At 50.3% G+C, this 19,916-nt stretch overlaps 6 protein-coding genes across 6 annotated transcripts; 3 read left to right on the plus strand and 3 right to left on the minus strand.

Moving 5' to 3' along the window:
• Positions 1-367: 367 nt before the first annotated feature.
• On the minus strand, positions 368-3,003 carry Z518_10121 (uncharacterized protein; the record flags this gene model as incomplete). Its single annotated transcript, XM_013412737.1, has 3 exons — positions 368-2,198; positions 2,262-2,478; positions 2,943-3,003. 3 exons carry the CDS (start codon positions 3,001-3,003, stop codon positions 368-370), a joined length of 2,109 nt encoding a protein of 702 aa, XP_013268191.1.
• A 660-nt stretch (positions 3,004-3,663) lies between these two features.
• Positions 3,664-7,552, plus strand: Z518_10122 (uncharacterized protein; the record flags this gene model as incomplete). The annotated part of the gene is made up of 5 exons (XM_013412738.1): positions 3,664-4,209; positions 4,259-4,367; positions 4,418-5,126; positions 5,469-5,571; positions 5,621-7,552. 5 exons carry the CDS (start codon positions 3,664-3,666, stop codon positions 7,550-7,552), a joined length of 3,399 nt encoding a protein of 1,132 aa, XP_013268192.1.
• Positions 7,553-8,164: 612 nt separating this feature from the next.
• On the plus strand, positions 8,165-9,090 carry Z518_10123 (uncharacterized protein; the record flags this gene model as incomplete). Its single annotated transcript, XM_013412739.1, has 2 exons — positions 8,165-8,404; positions 8,473-9,090. 2 exons carry the CDS (start codon positions 8,165-8,167, stop codon positions 9,088-9,090), a joined length of 858 nt encoding a protein of 285 aa, XP_013268193.1.
• A 3,089-nt stretch (positions 9,091-12,179) lies between these two features.
• Positions 12,180-13,853, plus strand: Z518_10124 (dihydrolipoyl dehydrogenase; the record flags this gene model as incomplete). The annotated part of the gene is made up of 3 exons (XM_013412740.1): positions 12,180-12,407; positions 12,469-12,951; positions 13,014-13,853. 3 exons carry the CDS (start codon positions 12,180-12,182, stop codon positions 13,851-13,853), a joined length of 1,551 nt encoding a protein of 516 aa, XP_013268194.1.
• An 844-nt stretch (positions 13,854-14,697) lies between these two features.
• Positions 14,698-15,332, minus strand: Z518_10125 (uncharacterized protein; the record flags this gene model as incomplete). Its single annotated transcript, XM_013412741.1, has 3 exons — positions 14,698-14,907; positions 14,964-15,230; positions 15,291-15,332. 3 exons carry the CDS (start codon positions 15,330-15,332, stop codon positions 14,698-14,700), a joined length of 519 nt encoding a protein of 172 aa, XP_013268195.1.
• Positions 15,333-16,178: 846 nt separating this feature from the next.
• On the minus strand, positions 16,179-17,096 carry Z518_10126 (uncharacterized protein; the record flags this gene model as incomplete). Its single annotated transcript, XM_013412742.1, has 2 exons — positions 16,179-16,822; positions 16,883-17,096. 2 exons carry the CDS (start codon positions 17,094-17,096, stop codon positions 16,179-16,181), a joined length of 858 nt encoding a protein of 285 aa, XP_013268196.1.
• Between the last annotated feature and the right edge of the window lie 2,820 nt (positions 17,097-19,916).

Consider the following 19,916-nt stretch of genomic DNA (forward strand, 5'->3'; position numbering starts at 1 on the left):
AGGGTGGGTGGAGGGTGAAAGCGTCTGATTTTTCGGCAGAAGAAAAATGACGAGCAGGAGGCGTGTGAAAACTTCAGTTTGGGCGAAACAATACACCATAACGATACAAGAGGATCAGGAGAGACGACCTGAAATTTTTCTTTCTGTAGTCGCTATCTATTTCCATAGATGAATACGATGCGTAACTGCACCGATCCGTGCTGGATAGGATCTGGCATTCAAATCACCCCTGGGCGTGTACTTCTCTGTTAATAGTCGCACTGACCGGAGCAGACCGTCCACGATCCGGTCGTCAGGAGGACTGTCATAGGACCTTCAAAATTGAAACCCGTGTTATAAGGTTATGGGGACGGTTCAGTTCCTCCAATCATCCGTCTCGTCCTAATCTGACCAACTCTTGTAGGAAGTCTTCGCCGTTGACCAGCTCAGTGCTGCCATACATGACCCTCCTGGTGCGTGGCACAGAGCCAACCCCTCCACCACTCGCGCCTTGTCCAGTGGTTCTCTTCACCCACTCTTGCAAATTACCGTATTCGTCCATACTTCCACCTCCGACGGTGAAGACGATTGCCTCAGTGTACCCTTGCCGGCGCTGGCCGAAGCTCGGGGTCACACCAGTCGTCGGTTGACCACTTCTTGAAGGTGGATTAGAGCCACCGGGTGTGCCGCGGGCGTGGGCGCTGCGTGGGTCAAAGTAGAGGTAATTCTCCGTCTTAGCAATTGCAGACGATGATGCGGCTGGTGGGTCCATAATAGATTCGACGATCTTGGTAACCGTCAAGTCTCGGTTGGCGGGGAGGAAGTTCTTGACGCCTGATACGAGGGCTTCAAGGTTCACGTTCCCGAAAGTAGATGAGGATATTTTGTCGGTAAAGTTCTTGGAGAGGGAGGATAGGCCACCGAATAACGGAGCTTGGGCCGGTTGAGATGTTGAAACCGTCGAGGCCATCATCGTACCTCGTGTTTCAAGTCTGACATTGGAAATGTGTTTGATGGCCGCAACAGCATCACCGACTCCGGCACTCGTCAACGCGGCTTCGAAATCCGAGAGTTCGGATTTGGATGGTTCTTTGTCGACGCTCAAATACCAGATTAGGAATATCCGCAGCTTATCCAATGGGTTGTTTCCTTTCTCGTCGGACTTGATAAGGGTCAACATTTGGTCGGCAGTCTGTTTGGTAATGTTTTCCTCTAATTGGAAAAAGTTGTCCAGCTGTCGATCCTTGATGCCTTTCAGTAAGGCCGTGGCGATATTCATGTGCATATCAAGCGTCGCTTTCCGCTCCCGCAATTCAGGCAACAACGTTATGGCTGCCTTCAAATGTGCGGCGGACGCTGAACTATCATTCAGATCTTCAATGCTGTTGACACCCGTCTTCTTGGTGACTTCTTCTGCATCCATCTTGTATTGTGTAAGTTCCTTGTCGATATCCTCGGCCACCTGAGGGAATGGTGCACTCGCGTTACGGGCCCAAAAGAAATCGCTCGCGTTGAGGTCGTAGGCTCGAGGTTTGGCGGTGGTGTTGCCCTCCTCTGCGACGTCCACCGTGATCCGATTTAAGTGCATTTTCAAAACATCATGGACCAACGACTGATAGGTCCATGAGTGAGATAACATGGGCACCAGGTCCACATTTCGATCCAGGATTATCAATACTGGTCGTGAAGGAGTCGAGTACACGTTCGCCGCGGACCCTTTGGAGGAGAACAGATTGTCTTTGGAGTTGAGGACATGGTCTCTCAATTTGCGGTCCAACTTTGTCGCAATCACTTTGGCCAACTCCGACTGAGGACATCGAATTATGGGCACTGATCCCATGGTCACGCTGACACTGAACAGGCCGCTCACAATCTTGTCTATGGCGGCGTCTTGGGCATCGGCCTCGGCTTTGGCACTGTTAAATGTCCAATACGACTCTTTTCCCATGCCCAGGCTGAACAGGTCCGGTTCAGCGACGATAAAGTTCAAATATTGATCGTACACTTGAGCAATGGATTCCGAGGTATTTGTGGAAGCAATTTGAGCGGCAAAGTCTTCAAGAAGAGGACGAGAGATCGAGGAGATGAAGTTGACGTATGCTGGAGTATACAGTCCTCGAGCGAGGTCAGAACAGATGGTTTGGATATTCGCCGCCGTAGGTTCGACGAGGTAGAGGACAGGGACATCTGGTATCGGATATCGAGGTGAGTTTATGTTTCTATCAACCAGTTAGAACTCTGTCGATTTTCAAGAATCCCCTGACCCAATCTTGCAGACGGACAAATGTATCGTCACTCCTTTGCTCCGCAGGTCATTGACACGCAGAACACTGCTTATAATATCCCGTCCAAGATTGTCAAAGACAAGGACCTTCCATATAGGTTCTCCATTCTCATTGAGGAGCGATGTTGATTGAGAGGCATTCGTGGAGTCGACACTGAAGTTGTTGGAGGTGGAGGGGTTGTCATTATTGAGACTGAGAATTCGCTCGATGGAAGCTACCCAAAGTCAGTCCCCATTCGCAGCCCACAAGGAGCATAGAATATTGCTTGCCTATCTGGCGATCTCGCAGTGTCTGGAGGCGGGCGGCCATGGCGGTGATGAATGGTCAATCCGCTGAGAGATCAATATACGACACCCAAGGGTTGGACGAGAGGGAGAAGATCATCTTGGCCTCAGAGAGTCGTATCCGGAGGACATGCTGGCACAAGAAAGGCGCATGTCTAGTAGCACCAGTACAAGAGCATTCAGATCCTCTGCGCTGCCAGCTTATACCAGCCTTGGCAAATCTGTCATTTTCGTGGGCGCCGACAAGGAACCAAGCCGGAAACAGTTAGGCGCCCTCGGCTGGCCAAACTTCAAAGTCAACGTCGCTGAGACCCGATTTCTTCTCTTTTCCCTCATTTATCACAAAAACAATCACTCTTCATCTCCCTCTTATCACATGGATTTTCTCTCTCACCATCCTCGCTCTGTAATTGTTCGCCTCGGCACGTCTGACAGTGGTCTGTAATAAGTGACATTGAATGGTTCTCCATTTTGCTTCACACATGGGCTGGAGTCGGGGTGTTGAGGTTGGCGTGACTCTGGCGCGTTTGCTCGCCATCTAATATTTTGCTTTCGCACAAGTCATCCGCGGCTCTTTTGTACATTTGTACGGCCTGCCGGTGACGGCGGATCGAGTGCATTTAGTGCCTTTGCCAGGCTGGTCAAAATAGAGGGTGTGCGAGTTGGGTTGTTTGGTATCAGTTCCCACGGGAAGGGGGGGCGCTGCGGTTCACGGTTCTCCTGGGTGCCCGGCCAGGTGGCCACAATCAACATCACACTGCAACGGATTTTTTCCGAAAAAAGTTAACCTCTTCTTCGTTTTCCGGACGGCAATAATTCCTACTACGGTCCAGCTTGGAATTTGCAATTTTCAAGCCTTATCGCGTTCAGTTCCAGTTCAGTCCGGCTCCCCCCGGCTCGCTCCAAGTTGTTTCTTCATGCAGCCGAGCGCGTGTTGCGGCCGGTGAGTGGCAAATCTCGGCATAAGCCAAAACTCTTCAACTTTCTGCCGGGGCTCCGAGACCCCGAACCCTGCTCTCACGTGATATCAGCCGATTCAATTTCTGCCACGTGATATCGCGTTCCCTCCAACAACGCGGGCCCTTTGCTCTCTACCTAAACTGTCCATCTCCACCATGGATCCATCCACCGATCCGTCCACACACAACCAATCTTACGGCTTCCTCGACGGTATCCAAGCCTATTCCAACTCCGACAACCTCCAAAATGGCGAGGACTACAGCCAATATTTCGACCCTGCCCTGTTCGAGAACACTACCATTGGACAGAGCTTCTCTCAGCAGCCACAGTCCATTTCACAGAATTTCGATTCGAATATTCCCAGACAGTCCAATAGCCCGGGCATACAGCAGTATACCTCCGCTCAACCCACCTACTCTCATCAACAATATTCCCAATCCCTCTACGACTCTCGCCAGCTATCCCAGCCCAATTATGATCCCAGATTCTACCCTCGACATTCTCCTTCACCCGTGGGATTCGATGGCGGATATCCCTACCAAAGTCCTATGGGCTACCCCAACCAGAACTACAATTCACAGCACATGAACATGCCGCCACGGCAGGATCATACTCCGACACCAAATTATCCGCCAAGACAGCAACACCCTTCGCCGTATGTTAACATCGGACCGCGTCCGTCCCAGCTGTCACAAGTTCAGGTAATATGACCTATTTCTGTGTCTTCATGGCTTACTCACACTGATGTAGAATGCCGACATGATGCATTTTGGGAACTTCCCGGAGCAGAATCACCAACCATCAAGTGCTTTTGTCGATCCATCCATGTTGACTGGAAACCAAATGATCAACGCAAATAGTACGTAGAACTTCTCCTCAGGTGCACCTCACTTCGCTGATCGTTCCTAGACAACAACTCGAACTTCCCAGCTCATCAACAGTATATGCCGCCTTCCTATTTCAAGGCAGGGTCTACCGTCGATCCAAGATCTCTACAAGGGGTTCAGCCTCTGCAGCCTATGCCAACAGCTTCCTCCCAGAGCCCTCATCCCGGTAAGACAATCATCCAAAGTTGTCACTCGAATCTAACGAATTCAGCACCAGCGGTCCAGCCGAAGCCTGAGAAGATCGCCAAGTCAAAGACGCCCAAAGATCCTCATGCACCCAGGAAATCTAAAACTAAGACGAAGAAGGATGTTGCTGCGGACACCAAGACCGAAGAGCAAGCCTCCGACTCCGAGTCAAGTTCTGATGATGAGTTGTCATTTGAAGATGAGGATCCTCCCGAGATGACCCCCACTTTGCTTACAGTTTCTGCTCCGACTGATGAACGTGGAAAAGCTCTTTACAGTTCAGTGCAGGCAGTTTGGGCTCCACGGAATAGACCAGCTCCACCCGAAAAGATCCGAAATGGCATTGCTGGCTTTGGTGATACTGTGCGAAGTTTGAGAGATGCGTGGAAAGTCAAAAATGACAGTCTGAGAAAGGCTGAGATCCCCAACTCTCCTACAGCATCAGACGCCGCCAGATTAAAGGATGAAGTGGCGCGTTATCGAACGGTTATGGAAAGCGTCATGGCTCGATCCAATATGTATGGGCATCCAGCCATCGTCAAAAGGTATGTCAATCCCCAATCCTCTCCTGGTACCAGTGACTGCCCACTGTCTCGCATACAACGTGAAATGACCCCGTGTGGGCCTGGAAATTTGATAGAAACGATGCTCTCAATCGGCCTTTGGTGTCTTGCGCACAGTTCATCTGCCTCGTTGGCCTCAAGGTGCACAGGGGGGAAACCGGGACGTGCATCGCTCGTCCATAATGATCGTGTCCATAGCTACACATCCATAGATAGCGTACAATTCTCCTTCTTACGTGATTTACCCGGCACACCTCGAGGCAGGACAGGTCGTACCTGTTCCTACAGTCAACCTAATAACTCTTACTGATAATTTCGTTTCAGACTAGGTGAAAATCAGTTCACAATGTCGGCCCTATACTCCTTCATGCTGGACAGATTCAATGCGGGAGACTATGACAGTCCCCTCGTCAGCGCGATTCTGGAGGTGAGATCAGCCAACCCTTGCCGTCGCTACAAACGCTAATGTCGAGTAGTTCGTGGTCAAATTTGAGACCCTTGATACTGAAATGCTAGAGATGACCAAACTATCCAAGATACTGCAGCGTTTCACTAAAAGGGCAAGCAGTGAAATAAAGACAATGGCACAAACCATTCTGGATAATGCTGCTGCTGCTTCTGCCAAAAAGGCATCCGCTGCCGCCGCCGAGAATAAATCTGATAAGCCGGCATCACCTAAATCAACTGGGAGTCCGGCCGATGGGGCACGGAAAGAAGTGGTGACAGGAATGAAACGTCCCCGAGAAGGGGATTCATCGTCGCAGTCGGCGCCGAAGAAAGTTGTGAAAGTAATTGCGCAGTCATCGAAACCTCTGGCTCTTCAAAATGCTGAGCGGAGGAAAGCGTTGGAAACGGCTAAGACAGGAGAGAAGAGCGCGACAACGACGACCGCGACGACGTCGACTGCTAATGCGGCAGGAAAGGCCAAGGTCGCCGTGACAGCACCGCCCAAGTCTGCATCTTTCTCGTCCTTAATGTCCGCGTCCAAGAAGCCAGGAACGTCGCTGGCGGCGCGAGCTGCCGCTGCAGCCAAAGACAAGACGACAACCGGCCCTTCAGCGGGTTCCACGCCATCATCGAAAAAGGAAAATGCCAGGAAAGAATCCCCCCCGAGGAACGTCAGCTCTGCACCTGTTGCCAAGACCGCGTCATCCTTCTTAGGCCTGTTGGCCGACATGGAGAAAAAGCCGGAGAAGGAGGCGAAAAAGGAAACAGAAATTCCTAATGAAACCGAAGAACAAAGAGCAAAACGCCTTCGGAAAGAAGCCCGTCGAAAACTTCGTGTATCCTGGAAGGCAGATGCAGAACTTGTGGAGACTCGACTATTCACTCACGACCCCGAAGAAGAGATTGGCCATGGTGACAGTATGAGACGCGATGCAGGTGACACTGGCCGTGAAGGTGAAGCGCTCAAGCTTCACAAAGACATGGAGGAGTTGGAGGAGGAGGAGGAGGAGGAGGAGGATTCGTTTGAAGAACTCGAGCCGTACTCTCCACCTTCCGAGGTGGACTTTAGTGTCCTCAAAGACGAAACAGATTCACTCTCGATCAATTCCATCAAGTATGGCGGGACAGTGAAACCTGAAAGCCCAAGCAGCGAAAAGCAGAATAAACATGAACAAGACACGGTCATGGCCACCTACGCTTCCAAAGCCGATCGTCCGTCCACACCAAAGGAACCAGACGACAGCATGGAGGATGAAGGTGATTTTGAACCGGCCGAACCCGAGACACCATTTGGTGAGCCGAATGAGACAACCCGTCGACGTGAGAAAGAGTATCTGGCTCGACAAGCTCAAAAGCAACCAACTCCCAATACCATGCCGACGAGGACAGACTTGGCGACGCAGGTTCAAGCCATGAGTGCAGTGCAGACTCCACAACAACAGTCTACAGGAGTGTCACCCGAACTTCAACGCGTTTTGAGCATGTTGCAGCAACAGAACCAGTCTACCCCGCCTCCACAAGCTGCGCCTGCTTCGAATGTGAATCTCCAAGCACTTTTGCAGACAGTCCAACAAGTCACCCAGCAATTTCAAGGTCAAAACCAACCGCCACAGTATCAAGCTCCAGCTCAAAATACTGCAATATCGGCTAATCTCAGCGCCCTCTTGGCTTCGATGCAGCAGTCTTCACAAGCCCAGCCCGCCCCCCTTCCTATCGGTCTAAGCAATAATCCTAATCCCTACCCGGGTGCCATCGACGACTCCTCACGCAAACATGCACGTGCCGACTCGAACGACTACGATAACGACTACAGCCGAAAAGGGGGGAACAAAAAGAAAAAGGGCGGCGTTTCTGGTGACCAACCCAAACCATACAACTACAAAACCCAGATTTGCTCATTCTGGGAACAAGGCAAATGCATCAAAGGTGATGCTTGCACGTATCGTCATGGCGATGAGTGAAATGACAAAGTTTTCATCTTGAGCTCTCGACACACTTTCATTATACCTTAGCACAACATCACGGCGCACTGGTTTCATTAATCGAGTCTGGCGCTTGAGCCCTGTGTGTTTCTACATTCAGATGTTGCATTGACATTCAGCTCCACGAAAGACACAGCGAACGTACGGACGATAGGCATAGTTGAAAAAAATCAAATTGTGGGTATTCGAGGCCATGGATCATTAGGGGGCGTTTTTTGAAGAGAGCATTCCTGAATGGGAAATGGAAATAGGAAACTCGGATGGAGTTTGCTCAGGTAGATAGGATCGAAGTGCACACCGAGGCCAGATAGATGCATATACTGTCGTCATGCAAATGAATGATCAAGTTCTATCCTCCCACCTGTTAATCTGTGTATGGAGTTTTCCTTTCTATATGATTAGCTTCATTGTAAAGGCTCAGATGGACTGGCCAAGATGGTGGCCATGAGGCCCGCACTTACCATTGGCTCTCTGTTGAGGACCCTTTTTTTTCCCATTCAAGCATGACCAATTACCACAACTCGACATTGTTTCTTCCCTTTCACATCATTGTCAAATCTTCGGAACGTCTTCATCCTCGTCACTCTCGAAATGACCATCGCCACGCATTTGATCATCGTCTGCTGCCACGCAATTTACCTAGGTCCCGACAGCTCGGACGAATCGAACTGGCTGATCGAACCCTTCCAGAAAGGTGAGACAGGTACTTATAGTGCCCACGTTGAAGCCGGCGTGAGGGAACTCGCAGCCGATGAAAGTGCGCTGTTGGTCTTCAGTGGAGGCCCGACAAAGAAACAAAGGACAGATCAGTCCGAGGGAGACGGGTATTTGGTAAGCGCCTTTATTGCACCAGAAATCACTTGTAATTAGTCTGAACAATTCACTGACCAATACACCAGAAGATCGCAGTCGAACACGGCCTTTTCGGCCTCGAAACATCACCGCCCTCACTGCGACAGAGGATATTCGTCGATCGGTTCGCCACCGATTCGTACCAGAACATCCTATGCTCGCTCGTTCAATTTCCACTCTTTGCCCAGGAATTTCTCGACAGATCTACTAACACGACCACAACACTTGAGTCGTCAGGGTCTTCGCATCGCTCCAACCCGTCTCTCAATCAAAATCAACTCGTTTTCCCCAGCAAGCTCACCATAATATCGCACGAATTCAAACGCGCACGGTTCTTGGACCTCCATCTCCCCGCGCTCCGCTGGACGCGCGAAACGAACTACATCGGAATCAATCCACCATTTGACGCGGCGAGAATGGCTGAGATCGAAACCGGTGATCGGCTTCGTGGTTATGGAGCGTGGGAGAAGGATGTGTACGGTGTCGGAGAAGTATTGACTCGCAAGAGGAAGGCTAGAGATTGGGATGAAGATAGGTTTCGGGCCGATGTGCTGCAGAAGTTGAAGGTTTCTGATGAAGCCAGGAGGAAGTTGGAGAATGTGGTATTTAGGAGGGCTGGGGGCGATTCAAACAGGAGGGAGGTAGAGAAGATGCCGTGGGAATGAATGATGACAATGATGTTCTTTTGAGGGGTCGATGGAAAAGGGGATACTTTATTGTGGTATGCACATGCATGAGATATATTTTATAAGAGGTGTTTGACGTAACACGGAGCTGTTCATTCATATGGGTGCGATTTCACCCGCTAAGCAGTCACATGGACATATAGGGATGGCGCATGTTCCGTGTAAAAACAGGATCAAACCGAATAACTATGGCCAAAGTCCTGGTGGAGAGGAGGGAGAGCGGCAACCCCAGAGCCCAAGACCTATGGGAGGCGGAGGCAGAGGCAGAGATTCTGGCAGTGCTCTCCAACATCAGTATCCGTATGAATGTATGAGAACATTGTATCTCTCCCTAAAACTTCTTTCTCGGCTGGAGCAAGAAGCCAACCGGATTGAGGTATTAACTGCGTCGTCTCTGGCTTTCCTGGCGGCTTGATGGTACAGATCGATGTTCGACTAGGTGTTGCAGTGAGCACGTGTGAATCCTTCGAGTCAGACCGGTATTCAGGAACTCGACCCGAGAGACAAGCAGCGAGGCTATGATGGTACCGGATAAGGATACCTTTGCTCACATTCTCGCGATACATCTCTGATGTAGGCGGAGATATCGTTATTCACAACATCCCGGAACAGTCTCGATAAGAGTAGCACAACCATCGCTCGTAATATACGAAATCATGATCGGTGCATGTAGGGAATCTTTCACTCGTAATAAGACAGTATAGCTTCGACATATGCTGGGAATGTATGACTCATAGCCGAGCACAATACGGTTGATATGGGCAGGGCCATCTCACCCGAAATAGCTTCGATAAAGCGGAAACGTCATCACTCATAATATGCTGAAATGGTCGTCAATGCATGTAGCGGGTCTATCGTCTATAGTGGGCAATACGAGCGACAGAGGCGGGGAATGCTTCAATCATGACAGGGTGAAAGACTATCGATATATGCGGGAACGTCTCCACCTATATCATCCCAAAGCAGCGTAATACTAGGCCCGGAGAGTTTTTGAAAGAGAATGCTCTGCAAGACCCAGCTTAAACCAACCGACCAATAACAACGCGCGGAAGAACACCCGGCCCGATTATCCACCCCTTTATTTTCCAGCCTTGTCCACCAGCTCTACAGTCAAAGCCCGGCCGAAGCGCACAGTCTCGCCAAGCGAGAGACCAGCAACTTGTGGCGCGGACCCGGCACCGACGGACGAAGAGCGTTGCTAACGGTACGCGGCTGTGGGCTCGTATACGGCTCACCATAGAAAAATGACAGGCCACACCATTCTGCCGCATGCATAGGCATCGTGACAGGGCCCCCACGAACCAACGACACCGGAACCAGTCAACAAATGCAAGGCGGGGATAAGAACAGCCGAACCAGCGCCCGCAGCTGCGACAGCGGCCAAAACAAGGGTCGACATTGTTTTTCTTGTTCTTCTCGACGGATCTCGCGAATCACGGCGCTGTCAATGATCAAGGGGTGTCAGCGAGATTGCTCCCAGAGAGCGAAAGGGGAGATGGAAGCAGCAGAAACAGAGGCAGGGACCGCATAGACAGCTGCGGTAGAAATGGATGGGTCTTCTTCGGAGGTAGAGGTGGAGCCCTCACCGCACTCCTTTTCTTGATAACCCTAGTCTCAGCTCAGCAGCAATACCAGTAGATTCTACACCTTTAGCGCCTTTGATGGTCCATCCTAGGTCTCTCGTCAGGCCTGCGACGGGCCTTCTCGAGCGCTCCATTGTCGCGGTTGCGCTATTAAGCCGGTAAAAACCAAAAAGATACCAGCGTATTCAGCCAAGATTAAAAGCAGAAACCATCGGTAAATGGTATACTTACGTGCTCAATTTCCACGCAAACCCGGCCGTTGGCGGCGACAGCGACAGGAGCAGCCGATTCTCCCAATATCCGATCAAATTCGGTGTGGGTTCTCAGGGTCTTCCAGCATGGGGTTTTTGTTGAGGCGATATATAACTACTTCGGTATGGATCTGAAGGATGACGATAATCCCTCGGGATCCTTATATGCACAACAATGCGGGTCCGTTATTCTAGAGAATGCTCGCCATGAATGTGGCGGTTCTCAAGTTTGTGGTCATTTCTATATGCCCGCCAAAGAAAGGAGAACATTCCCCAGGGTATCTACTCAAATCTATATGTGTGGAGTATTCGGTTGCGTATCGTTTGTTCATGCCTGCGAATGATGTGTGGAACTTACAACGCCGCCAACAAAGGCTCAAAGTTGCACGGGAGACTCCGGCTCAACCAAGGTTCAATCTTTGACCCTGAATTCAGCCTTGCAGGTCCTCAACCATGGGCGTACAATCGGCCTCGGATGTTGAGTCGAATTAAATTGCCGGAGACAAGATCATCCACTTATATGTCTCGCACAATGGCGAAAATATGCTGCCGCGAAGGAAGGTCGAATCGCTCAAGACAACGTCAGACTCGGCGCCGCTTGCCGTTAGAGTAGCCTGCCTAGAGCACAAAGGAGCGAGAAAGAGTGTGGTACATGTTGCAAGATATGCTTTATCAACAGCTAGGTTAGATCCAATTGCACAGTTCGCTATCATCAAAGAGACACAAAGTCGTTGCAAGCGGCTGACAGTTGGAATTAGGAATGAAAGACAGGAGAAAGATCAACGCCCTGAGGTTGATTCTTCACCAGAGAAGGTAGACTAGACATGGAAGTCCTTTTGGAGCCAACATTTGGTAGAAGGGGATTGCACCAACAAGTTGAACTACTCCCACATCAAGCAGATTGCGAGCCAAACTTGGAATGGGTACCAAGATGGAGGTATGGAGCAGAAATACCAGTGAGAATAGGGGCTCAATGCACGTGACTGGGATGCCGGCTATTCACGGCTGTGGACTGCGGCTACGAAGTAGCACTGCGACCCCCTAGACTATTTCGGGTTTTGAACTCGAGCTCCAACTCGGGGTTTGTCATTGCCATCCAAAGAACAGCGTCCATTTCTCAGCATTTTGGGCCTCTACCAACGTCATTTGGCGGCGACTGTACATCTATTTGCGACCTTTTGTCGCTTTCTTTCCTTACTCTTATCATCCTCTGTCCTCAATCACATCTCCCAAGATGCTCAAAACACTAGTTCCCCGAGCTGGCCGATCGCTTCTGTCAACAAGAGCTCCGCAGTTTGGCCCAGCTAACATACGGACTGCTCCATCCTTCCACATAGTCTCACAAAACCAGCAACGGAGAAGGAGTTATGCCTCAGAGGCTGGTGACTACGACATTGTTTTCATCGGCGGAGGTGTTGCAGGATACGTCGGTGCCATAAAAGCAGGACAGGAAGGCATGAAGGTGAGCCATGACTCCTCCGATGGCCCCGAGCTGTCTCCAGCATATCCTAACTATCTTCCAGACAGCATGTATTGAGAAAAGAGGATCTCTCGGTGGTACATGTTTGAATGTCGGCTGCATACCCTCCAAGTCTCTCCTGAACAATTCACACATCTACCATCAAATATTACACGACACGAAAAAGCGAGGGATTGACGTCGGCGATGTCAAACTCAACCTTCAGCAAATGATGAAGGCCAAAGACGAATCTGTCACCGGACTGACGAAAGGTATCGAGTTTTTGTTCAAGAAAAACAACGTCGACTATATCAAAGGAACGGGATCATTTGTCGATGAAAACACAGTTAAAGTCAATCTCTTAGATGGAGGCGAGCAGGATGTCAAGGGCAAAAATATTGTCATCGCAACCGGCAGCGAGACAACGCCCTTCCCAGGCCTTGAGATCGATGAGAAAAAGGTTGTCACGAGCACGGGCGCACTTGCTTTGACTGAGGTGCCCAAGAAAATGGTCGTCATTGGTGGTGGGATCATCGGCCTCGAGATGGTGAGTCGCAGAAAGGTTTACAACACCCCCAACCCGATCAAATCTTCTAACAATTGTCACAGGCATCGGTATGGTCACGACTTGGCGCGGAGGTCACGGTTGTTGAATTCCTCGGCCAGATCGGCGGACCCGGAATGGACGCCGAAATTGCCAAACAAGCACAAAAAATCCTAGGGAAACAAGGAATCAAGTTCAAGCTCAACACCAAAGTCACCAAGGGTGACCCAAGCGGCGATCTAGTGAAACTCGACATCGAAGCTGCCAAAGGAGGCAAGAACGAATCTCTGGACGCCGATGTGGTCCTGGTCGCCATCGGCCGACGTCCTTACACGGAAGGCTTGGGTATTGAAAACATTGGCATTGAACTCGACGAGCGCAAACGCCTGGTGATTGACCAAGAATATCGCACCAAGATCCCTCACATCCGGGTGATTGGCGACGTGACATTCGGACCAATGCTGGCGCACAAGGCGGAAGAAGAAGCCGTCGCCTGCGTCGAGTACATTAAGAAGGGTTTCGGTCATGTCAACTATGGCGCCATCCCATCCGTCATGTACACACACCCTGAAGTGGCGTGGGTAGGTCAGAATGAGGCCGAGTTGAAGGCCGCCGGAGTGAAATATAAGATTGGCACATTTCCCTTCTCGGCCAACTCGCGAGCCAAGACTAACCTCGACACCGAGGGTATGGTCAAGTTCCTCAGCGACGCAGAGACGGATCGTATCCTTGGTATCCACATTATCGGCCCTAACGCCGGCGAGATGATCGCCGAAGGCACTCTGGCACTTGAGTACGGCGCCTCGAGCGAGGATGTGGCGCGGACGTGTCATGCTCACCCGACCCTGGCGGAGGCATTCAAGGAGGCTGCCATGAGCACGTACAGTATGGCTATTCATTTCTAGATCTGGAGCGGAGGAGAGAAACGGGTTTGCGTGAAAGTAGCATGGGGTGTGGTTGTTTGGCTAGCATTAATGGGACGGACGTCCTTCCCCATCAAGCGCGGCGGTTGCTGGCCATTGAACAAGCAAAGCAAAAGCAAACTCTGGTGTCTATCGGATGGAAAGTCCAGCCACAAGTCTACAAAAAGAGAAAAATAAAAAAAAGTGCAAATTACGTGCCTTCGGGAGACGACTTTCTTGTCCAACTTTGCATGTTTCATTATCCTTGATGTGGCTACCTATCGTGGGAGAGATAAATCATGCGGCATATAAAACGACATGACGTGGTGGTATCATACACATTAATACTAGCCCCGAGCCTTGCGGTTTCCGGGACAGTCGCATTGGAAATCTTTCACATTTCATGGCAAACATTTACATTTCCCCATTTCTTCTTCTTCTTCTTTCCCTTGCTTATTCCTTAGCGTTTTCGTGATTCGCGAACTCCATTTCAACAGCGCAGAGTACCAGATACGCAGATGCAGATGTCGAACGGGATTAAAACCCCCTAAAGCCGTACTGGACGAGACGAAAATCAGAGAGACCTGATACTCGGGGTATTTGTCTGTCCAGTTTAGGCCAGCTCAACTGTAGACTTGTAGATCGATAATTCATTCCTTGCTCTTGTTCTCATAGTAGGTGTGGGGGGAGGGAGAAAAATGGTTCAAGTCTTCTGGGTCATTAGACTGCGTTTTTGTTAGTTGATGATTCGTTCAAATGTGGGGAAACGTGTCTCAGCATACGTGATGCAGATTTCCCAGAAGAATCGTGACTGTTTTTGTCCATTTTCCAGCTCTCTGCTCACTTTTTACACCTGAGACATGGCTGGCGCACCTCTTCTGCCAATGCCACCTCTCAGGTTGGCGCCGCTGCTACGGGCACCAACGATGGTGAAGAACAAGCTGACGGTCCAGCAGGCCCAGGCGAACCACAGGAAGGCAGTGGAGGCTTGAGCTTCACGGCAACGGCCCTCGGTATCGTCGGAACCGTTGGTAATTTCGTTGGAGTGGGTATATGTCTATCGCATTGTCAGTGGATGCGGATTTGAAGGGAGCAGAGCAAAGAGAGGCATACGTCATTGTCGCAGGAGTGTACGCCTAGCTGGGCAGCCATGTTGACGGCGGCGCAGAAATAGAAAATGGTGTTGAGGAGATCGAGGGCGATCGGAATAATGGGATGTCCGGCGAAGGAATCGTTGAAAGCGACGGCAATCAGATAGAACAGTGAGAGCATGCCAAAAGTGACGACGAACATATCGAAGTTGATGGAGGCTGGGTTACCGGCAAAGGCGGTTGCGATGATGTTGCCGACCAGAGCCATGACAATGAGGGTGAAGATGAACTGGAGGGTTCAAATTAACGAGCCGAAGCATAAGAATGGAATAGAGAGGAAAGGATATACCTCCAACCCTCGAAGGATGAGGTTCACTTTTCTCGACACCATTTTGTCGAGGTGATTGTGCTAGCAGAGTGGATCGAAAGCGATACGTCGAAGCTGGAAGAATGCAGCCGGAGTAGTGCGATAGCTGGGAAAGATGAGGTGTAGACGGTCTGCGTGCAGAGAGGTTTGAGGTAGAAGCAGGAGATGAGTAGATTGAGTCGTAAGGAGGTCGGTGGCCAGTAGCTGGAGGAGATAGGTGCGGAAGAGGGTGGAATGATGATGATATTTTGGTTGTTTGAGGTATGGAAATGCTAGTGATTTATGGGAACGGCGGCGTCGGTCGCAGGTAGCCGGCAGGCAGTGAACGACGTCACTGGTTGAGCAGAGAGCCATTTGGTCCTGAGGCACAGGGGAGGGAGTTCTGCCAATAGGCAGAAAACTGGGCATCCAGGAACAGAGCCGATACAAGTAACATCAACAGTGTCACCGTAACAAACTTGCATTAGAGAAGGCTGTTTCGATCTCTATCCTCTATTCTCCTTTTGCTCTGGCAGTATCTACAGAATACCATATCCATTGGACACCAAAGACCCTACCCCCGACAACTTGTCGCATTCTTCTGCCTGGCAACCTCGGGCTGTTGGCCCTCCTTCTCAGTGGGCTGAGTCACGTGAAGCGCGCGGCTCCGGAAGAACCGGGAGCCCGTCGCCACAGAAACAGCGATAGCAAAACAAGTCTGCTGACTGTGCTCAACCAATGCAAGCCTCATGGACACGCCCTTCCCAAACCCTTCATCCCCTTCTGAGCCTTGTCTCTACGAGACTCTCCCACTCAGGCTCCCATCCCTGCTCTCTCCTCCCACTCTAGGTTTATCTTTCCACCTTTCCATGACATGACATGTTGCTGATTCTACAGCTTTTCAAACGTCGGCGTCTTCTTTTGCAGTCCACTTAAAATCGCTCTTTGAACATCCGTGCTTTGCAGCATCGCCTGATTCCATACCGCCGTGTAGTTGAGGTTATCTTCCACTGTTCTTCCCCACGCTGCGTCCAGGATATTCTTTGTCCCTTGTACTGCCACCGGGCTCTTGCTTGCCATGTATTGAGCGAATTCCAGCCCTTCCCTGATAAGCTCAGCCTTCCCTCCGCTGACCACCCGGCTCACAAACTTGTTTTGATATGCTTCTTCTGCTGAGAATTGCCGTGCGCTGAGACACACTTCTTTGACCCAGCTCGTCACCCCTCCCACTACTTTCGGCAATCGACTCAATGTGCCTACATCTGCAGCCAACCCGATGTCGACCTCCTTGACACAGAATTTGGTATCCGCGGTACAGAATCGGATATCACACGCCGACGACAGATCGATCCCGAGCCCATAAGCGTAGCCATGCATCAGCGCAATCACCGGCTTCTCACATCGGCTCACGGTCGAAATGACCTCTTGTAATTCGAGAATGTGTCGTCGTAGAACTGTCGCCTTACGAGAAGGGTCAGCAAATCCTGCAGACGAAATTGCGTTCCCCGGTTTGGCTGCATCTTCAACGTCGAGGCCTAGAATGACCGACAAACTGATCAGTTTTGTCCCAGGGGGACACCATCCAAGTCACGCACCTGCTGTAAATGCGCGATCACCTGCGCCGGAGAGCATGAGACACCGCACTTCTGGGTCCAGGGACAACTGTTCAAAGATGCTCTTCAACTCGAGCCACATGGGCCCGTAGAATGCGTTCAATTTTTCCGCCCGGTTGATTTCCACATGGACCACATATGGGGCTGGCACTGTTACATTGTAAAACTTGAATTTGGGGAAACTCCTGAGAGCCATGGTTTGCACGCTGGGGTTATTACCTAGCAAGGTCTCGGGTTTTACAACTCATTCAAAGATTAAGGAGATTCGAATGACGGTTGTCGACTGCAATACGTAATCGACGCTTCATCACCAAAATGATGATCAACTCACCCCAGAAATACCTCGGCTCTCTGGGATCAGGTGACTTCACGTGCACCTACCCGAACAGGCGTCAACTTCCGGGGGGTATTATTCTGTACACCAACTTTTGTTATTCTGTACACCGGAAAACCTGCTTATTCTGTACACCATGCCTCAACTCTCCTTATTCTGTACACCACCACCTCTCTCTCGCCTTATTCTGTACACTTAACGCTCTCATCCTGTTATTCTGTACACCGCGCTAACAGAGCTTGTTGCCGTTGGCCCGGCGATGGCGAGAAAACACTAGTAAGTGGCGTAGCTGTGGAGGGGTGACGCGTTAAACTCTCCCCGTTATAGGTGGTTGCGAAGCAATAAACACATTTGATTCCCTTTTCCTTGGTAGATAAGTACCGTGCATTTTGAGCTTCTCTGTATACTTTGTAAATTATTGTGGCCTACACAGCCGGATTTGTGTAGAGATCCCCTGCACGGTCGATACCTCGTGCTGACTAAGGTAACAAACCAGCGCCCATAGGCTTGGGTGGGAACCGCCCATAAGCGGGGCAGTTGCCCCCCGGCTTATGGGCGGTTTCCCCCCGGTTCATGGGCGGTTTCCCCCTCCGGCTTATGAGCGGTCCTCCCAAGCCTATGGGCGCTGGTTTGTTACCTTAGTCAGCACGAGGTATCGACCGTGCAGAGGATACCATCGTTAACCATCATTTCTGCATTCTATATAGGCAGACTTAGGTGTTGTGACATCACGTATCTTCGAACTGCGCAGATAACCGGAAAAATAAAAATCCGGACCAATCAAAAGCGGTGTACAGAATAACAAAATGTGGTGTACAGAATAACATTACCCTCAACTTCCTCTCACCGCCATCATGCTCCGAACTTCTGACCGATTTACCTGCTCGAAGCCTACAATATACCACTGTCTTCCTCTCGGCGGCTCAATTTAGTCATCGACAGTCCGAATAATGTTCTTTGAGACGCATTTACTGACAATGAGGCGCTTATGTCCTCTCTGGTGCCACCACCGTGACCCATTTCAACCACCTCGATCGAAGACGTGACCCACTATTCCCCTCTTAGACCTTTCATCCGGCAGCACCAATGACTAGAACGGATTCAGCACAGTTAATAAAACTTCCATGACCATCATACCACCTTCCCTCGCACTCTCGTGGATCCGGATTCGATCCAATACCGCCCCTAGCCCTCGTATTGTTTTCAATGGCATTCTCAGATATGATGGCTTCCGGACCCATGGCTGAACTGACCACCATAATCGACTTAAATCTGCTAATGGAATAATTCACAGGCCGTGGAATTGTCCATGGATTCCATCATCCGAGTTCATGCGAAATGGGCTGGCCGGCGCGAACCGCCTGTGCGGTCTCACATCAGCTACCTAATACCGGAACGAAAAACGGAACACATCAGTCATTTTCAAGGAATGAACTGCTTGCGACCGGCGCCGCAAGCAATCTTTTGTCGCCCAAAGATCATTCGAAGGTTTACGTCAATTGAGTGCTCTTAAGCCTCATCGAGAATCAAAGTGTCAACCGCCATGCAAGAAGCTCGGTACAGCGTAACCGAACGAATGGATCGACCAGGATGTGACACCGAAGGCTTGTCTTCAGCCAGGTCATGTCAATCCTATTTCCCGCACTCATACGAAAGACTATTCTCATGGCACCTTGGCTTCTTTCCGACATGATGGGCAAATGCCGAGACTTTTTCATCTCCCAGATTCTTTTTTCAAGTTCGATTTCAAACGTGTACAAGTTTGCTGGACTTTGCCGAAACATGAGGTCTACCAATCCTCCAAAGAATCACATTTCTTTGCCTCAAATGTCATCAGTTCTATTCATTCAGAAACACGTGGCCATGGCGTCTGTCATGCGCAATCTCAGGGCAAACCCGGACCTAGAGAAATATTTGACTTGTCGACCAGGCGTACACCATTATCTAAAGAGGAAGTCGCTAGCGATCCAGGCTTGCCTCTCTGGGGTTCCCTTGCAAGGGGGGTCATCTATGTGGAACATTTGATGCCTTGATTACAACACCTTAGATCTTTCCGGCCTCCCGGCTACATCGGTTCCTTTTTGATACAGTGGTTCAGCTACTGTTCTAAGAATCACTCTGGATTCTGTGGTACGGTCTTAATATTGCACTGGGACTCCGCTCCGACCCCTTGATGAGAGTACGGACCAGGTGAGATATGGAAGGCTGATTCTGTCCATCAGGCTGATTCCCGTGGTACACAAGACCAACGATTTGATTTATCTTCAACAGGTCTACTTCACACCGTCTCTTATATCAGGACATACGTCATGGGCATGGCGGACGTGGAAATAAAATACAGCTCTCCAGCTCCAAGCACTCCCTAATAGCTTTGGTTCTCTTTTGAATTCCCAAGTCTTCCACCACTATTTTATTGGCAATGTCCTCGGTCAAACACTTTCGCTCATAATACCAGGACATCGATCGCCATCACAATGTGCTCTCATGCAAAATACATAGCTTGCCGTGGCGGTGCTGGGCATCCTCCCGGTATGCATGTGTTCCCAGGACTACTTCTCTTGGATTGTCGGGATGAAAACGAATGAGGACGTTGCTTGTCATGTCAGTGAGCTGGTATTCCAATTAGAAGCAACCAAAAGCTGTCCTCGGTGCAATGGAAGGGGTTATATCGAACTCCCTTGT

Source organism: Rhinocladiella mackenziei (genome assembly GCF_000835555.1).
Source record: "Rhinocladiella mackenziei CBS 650.93 unplaced genomic scaffold supercont1.8, whole genome shotgun sequence".
Lineage (NCBI taxonomy): Eukaryota > Fungi > Ascomycota > Eurotiomycetes > Chaetothyriales > Herpotrichiellaceae > Rhinocladiella > Rhinocladiella mackenziei.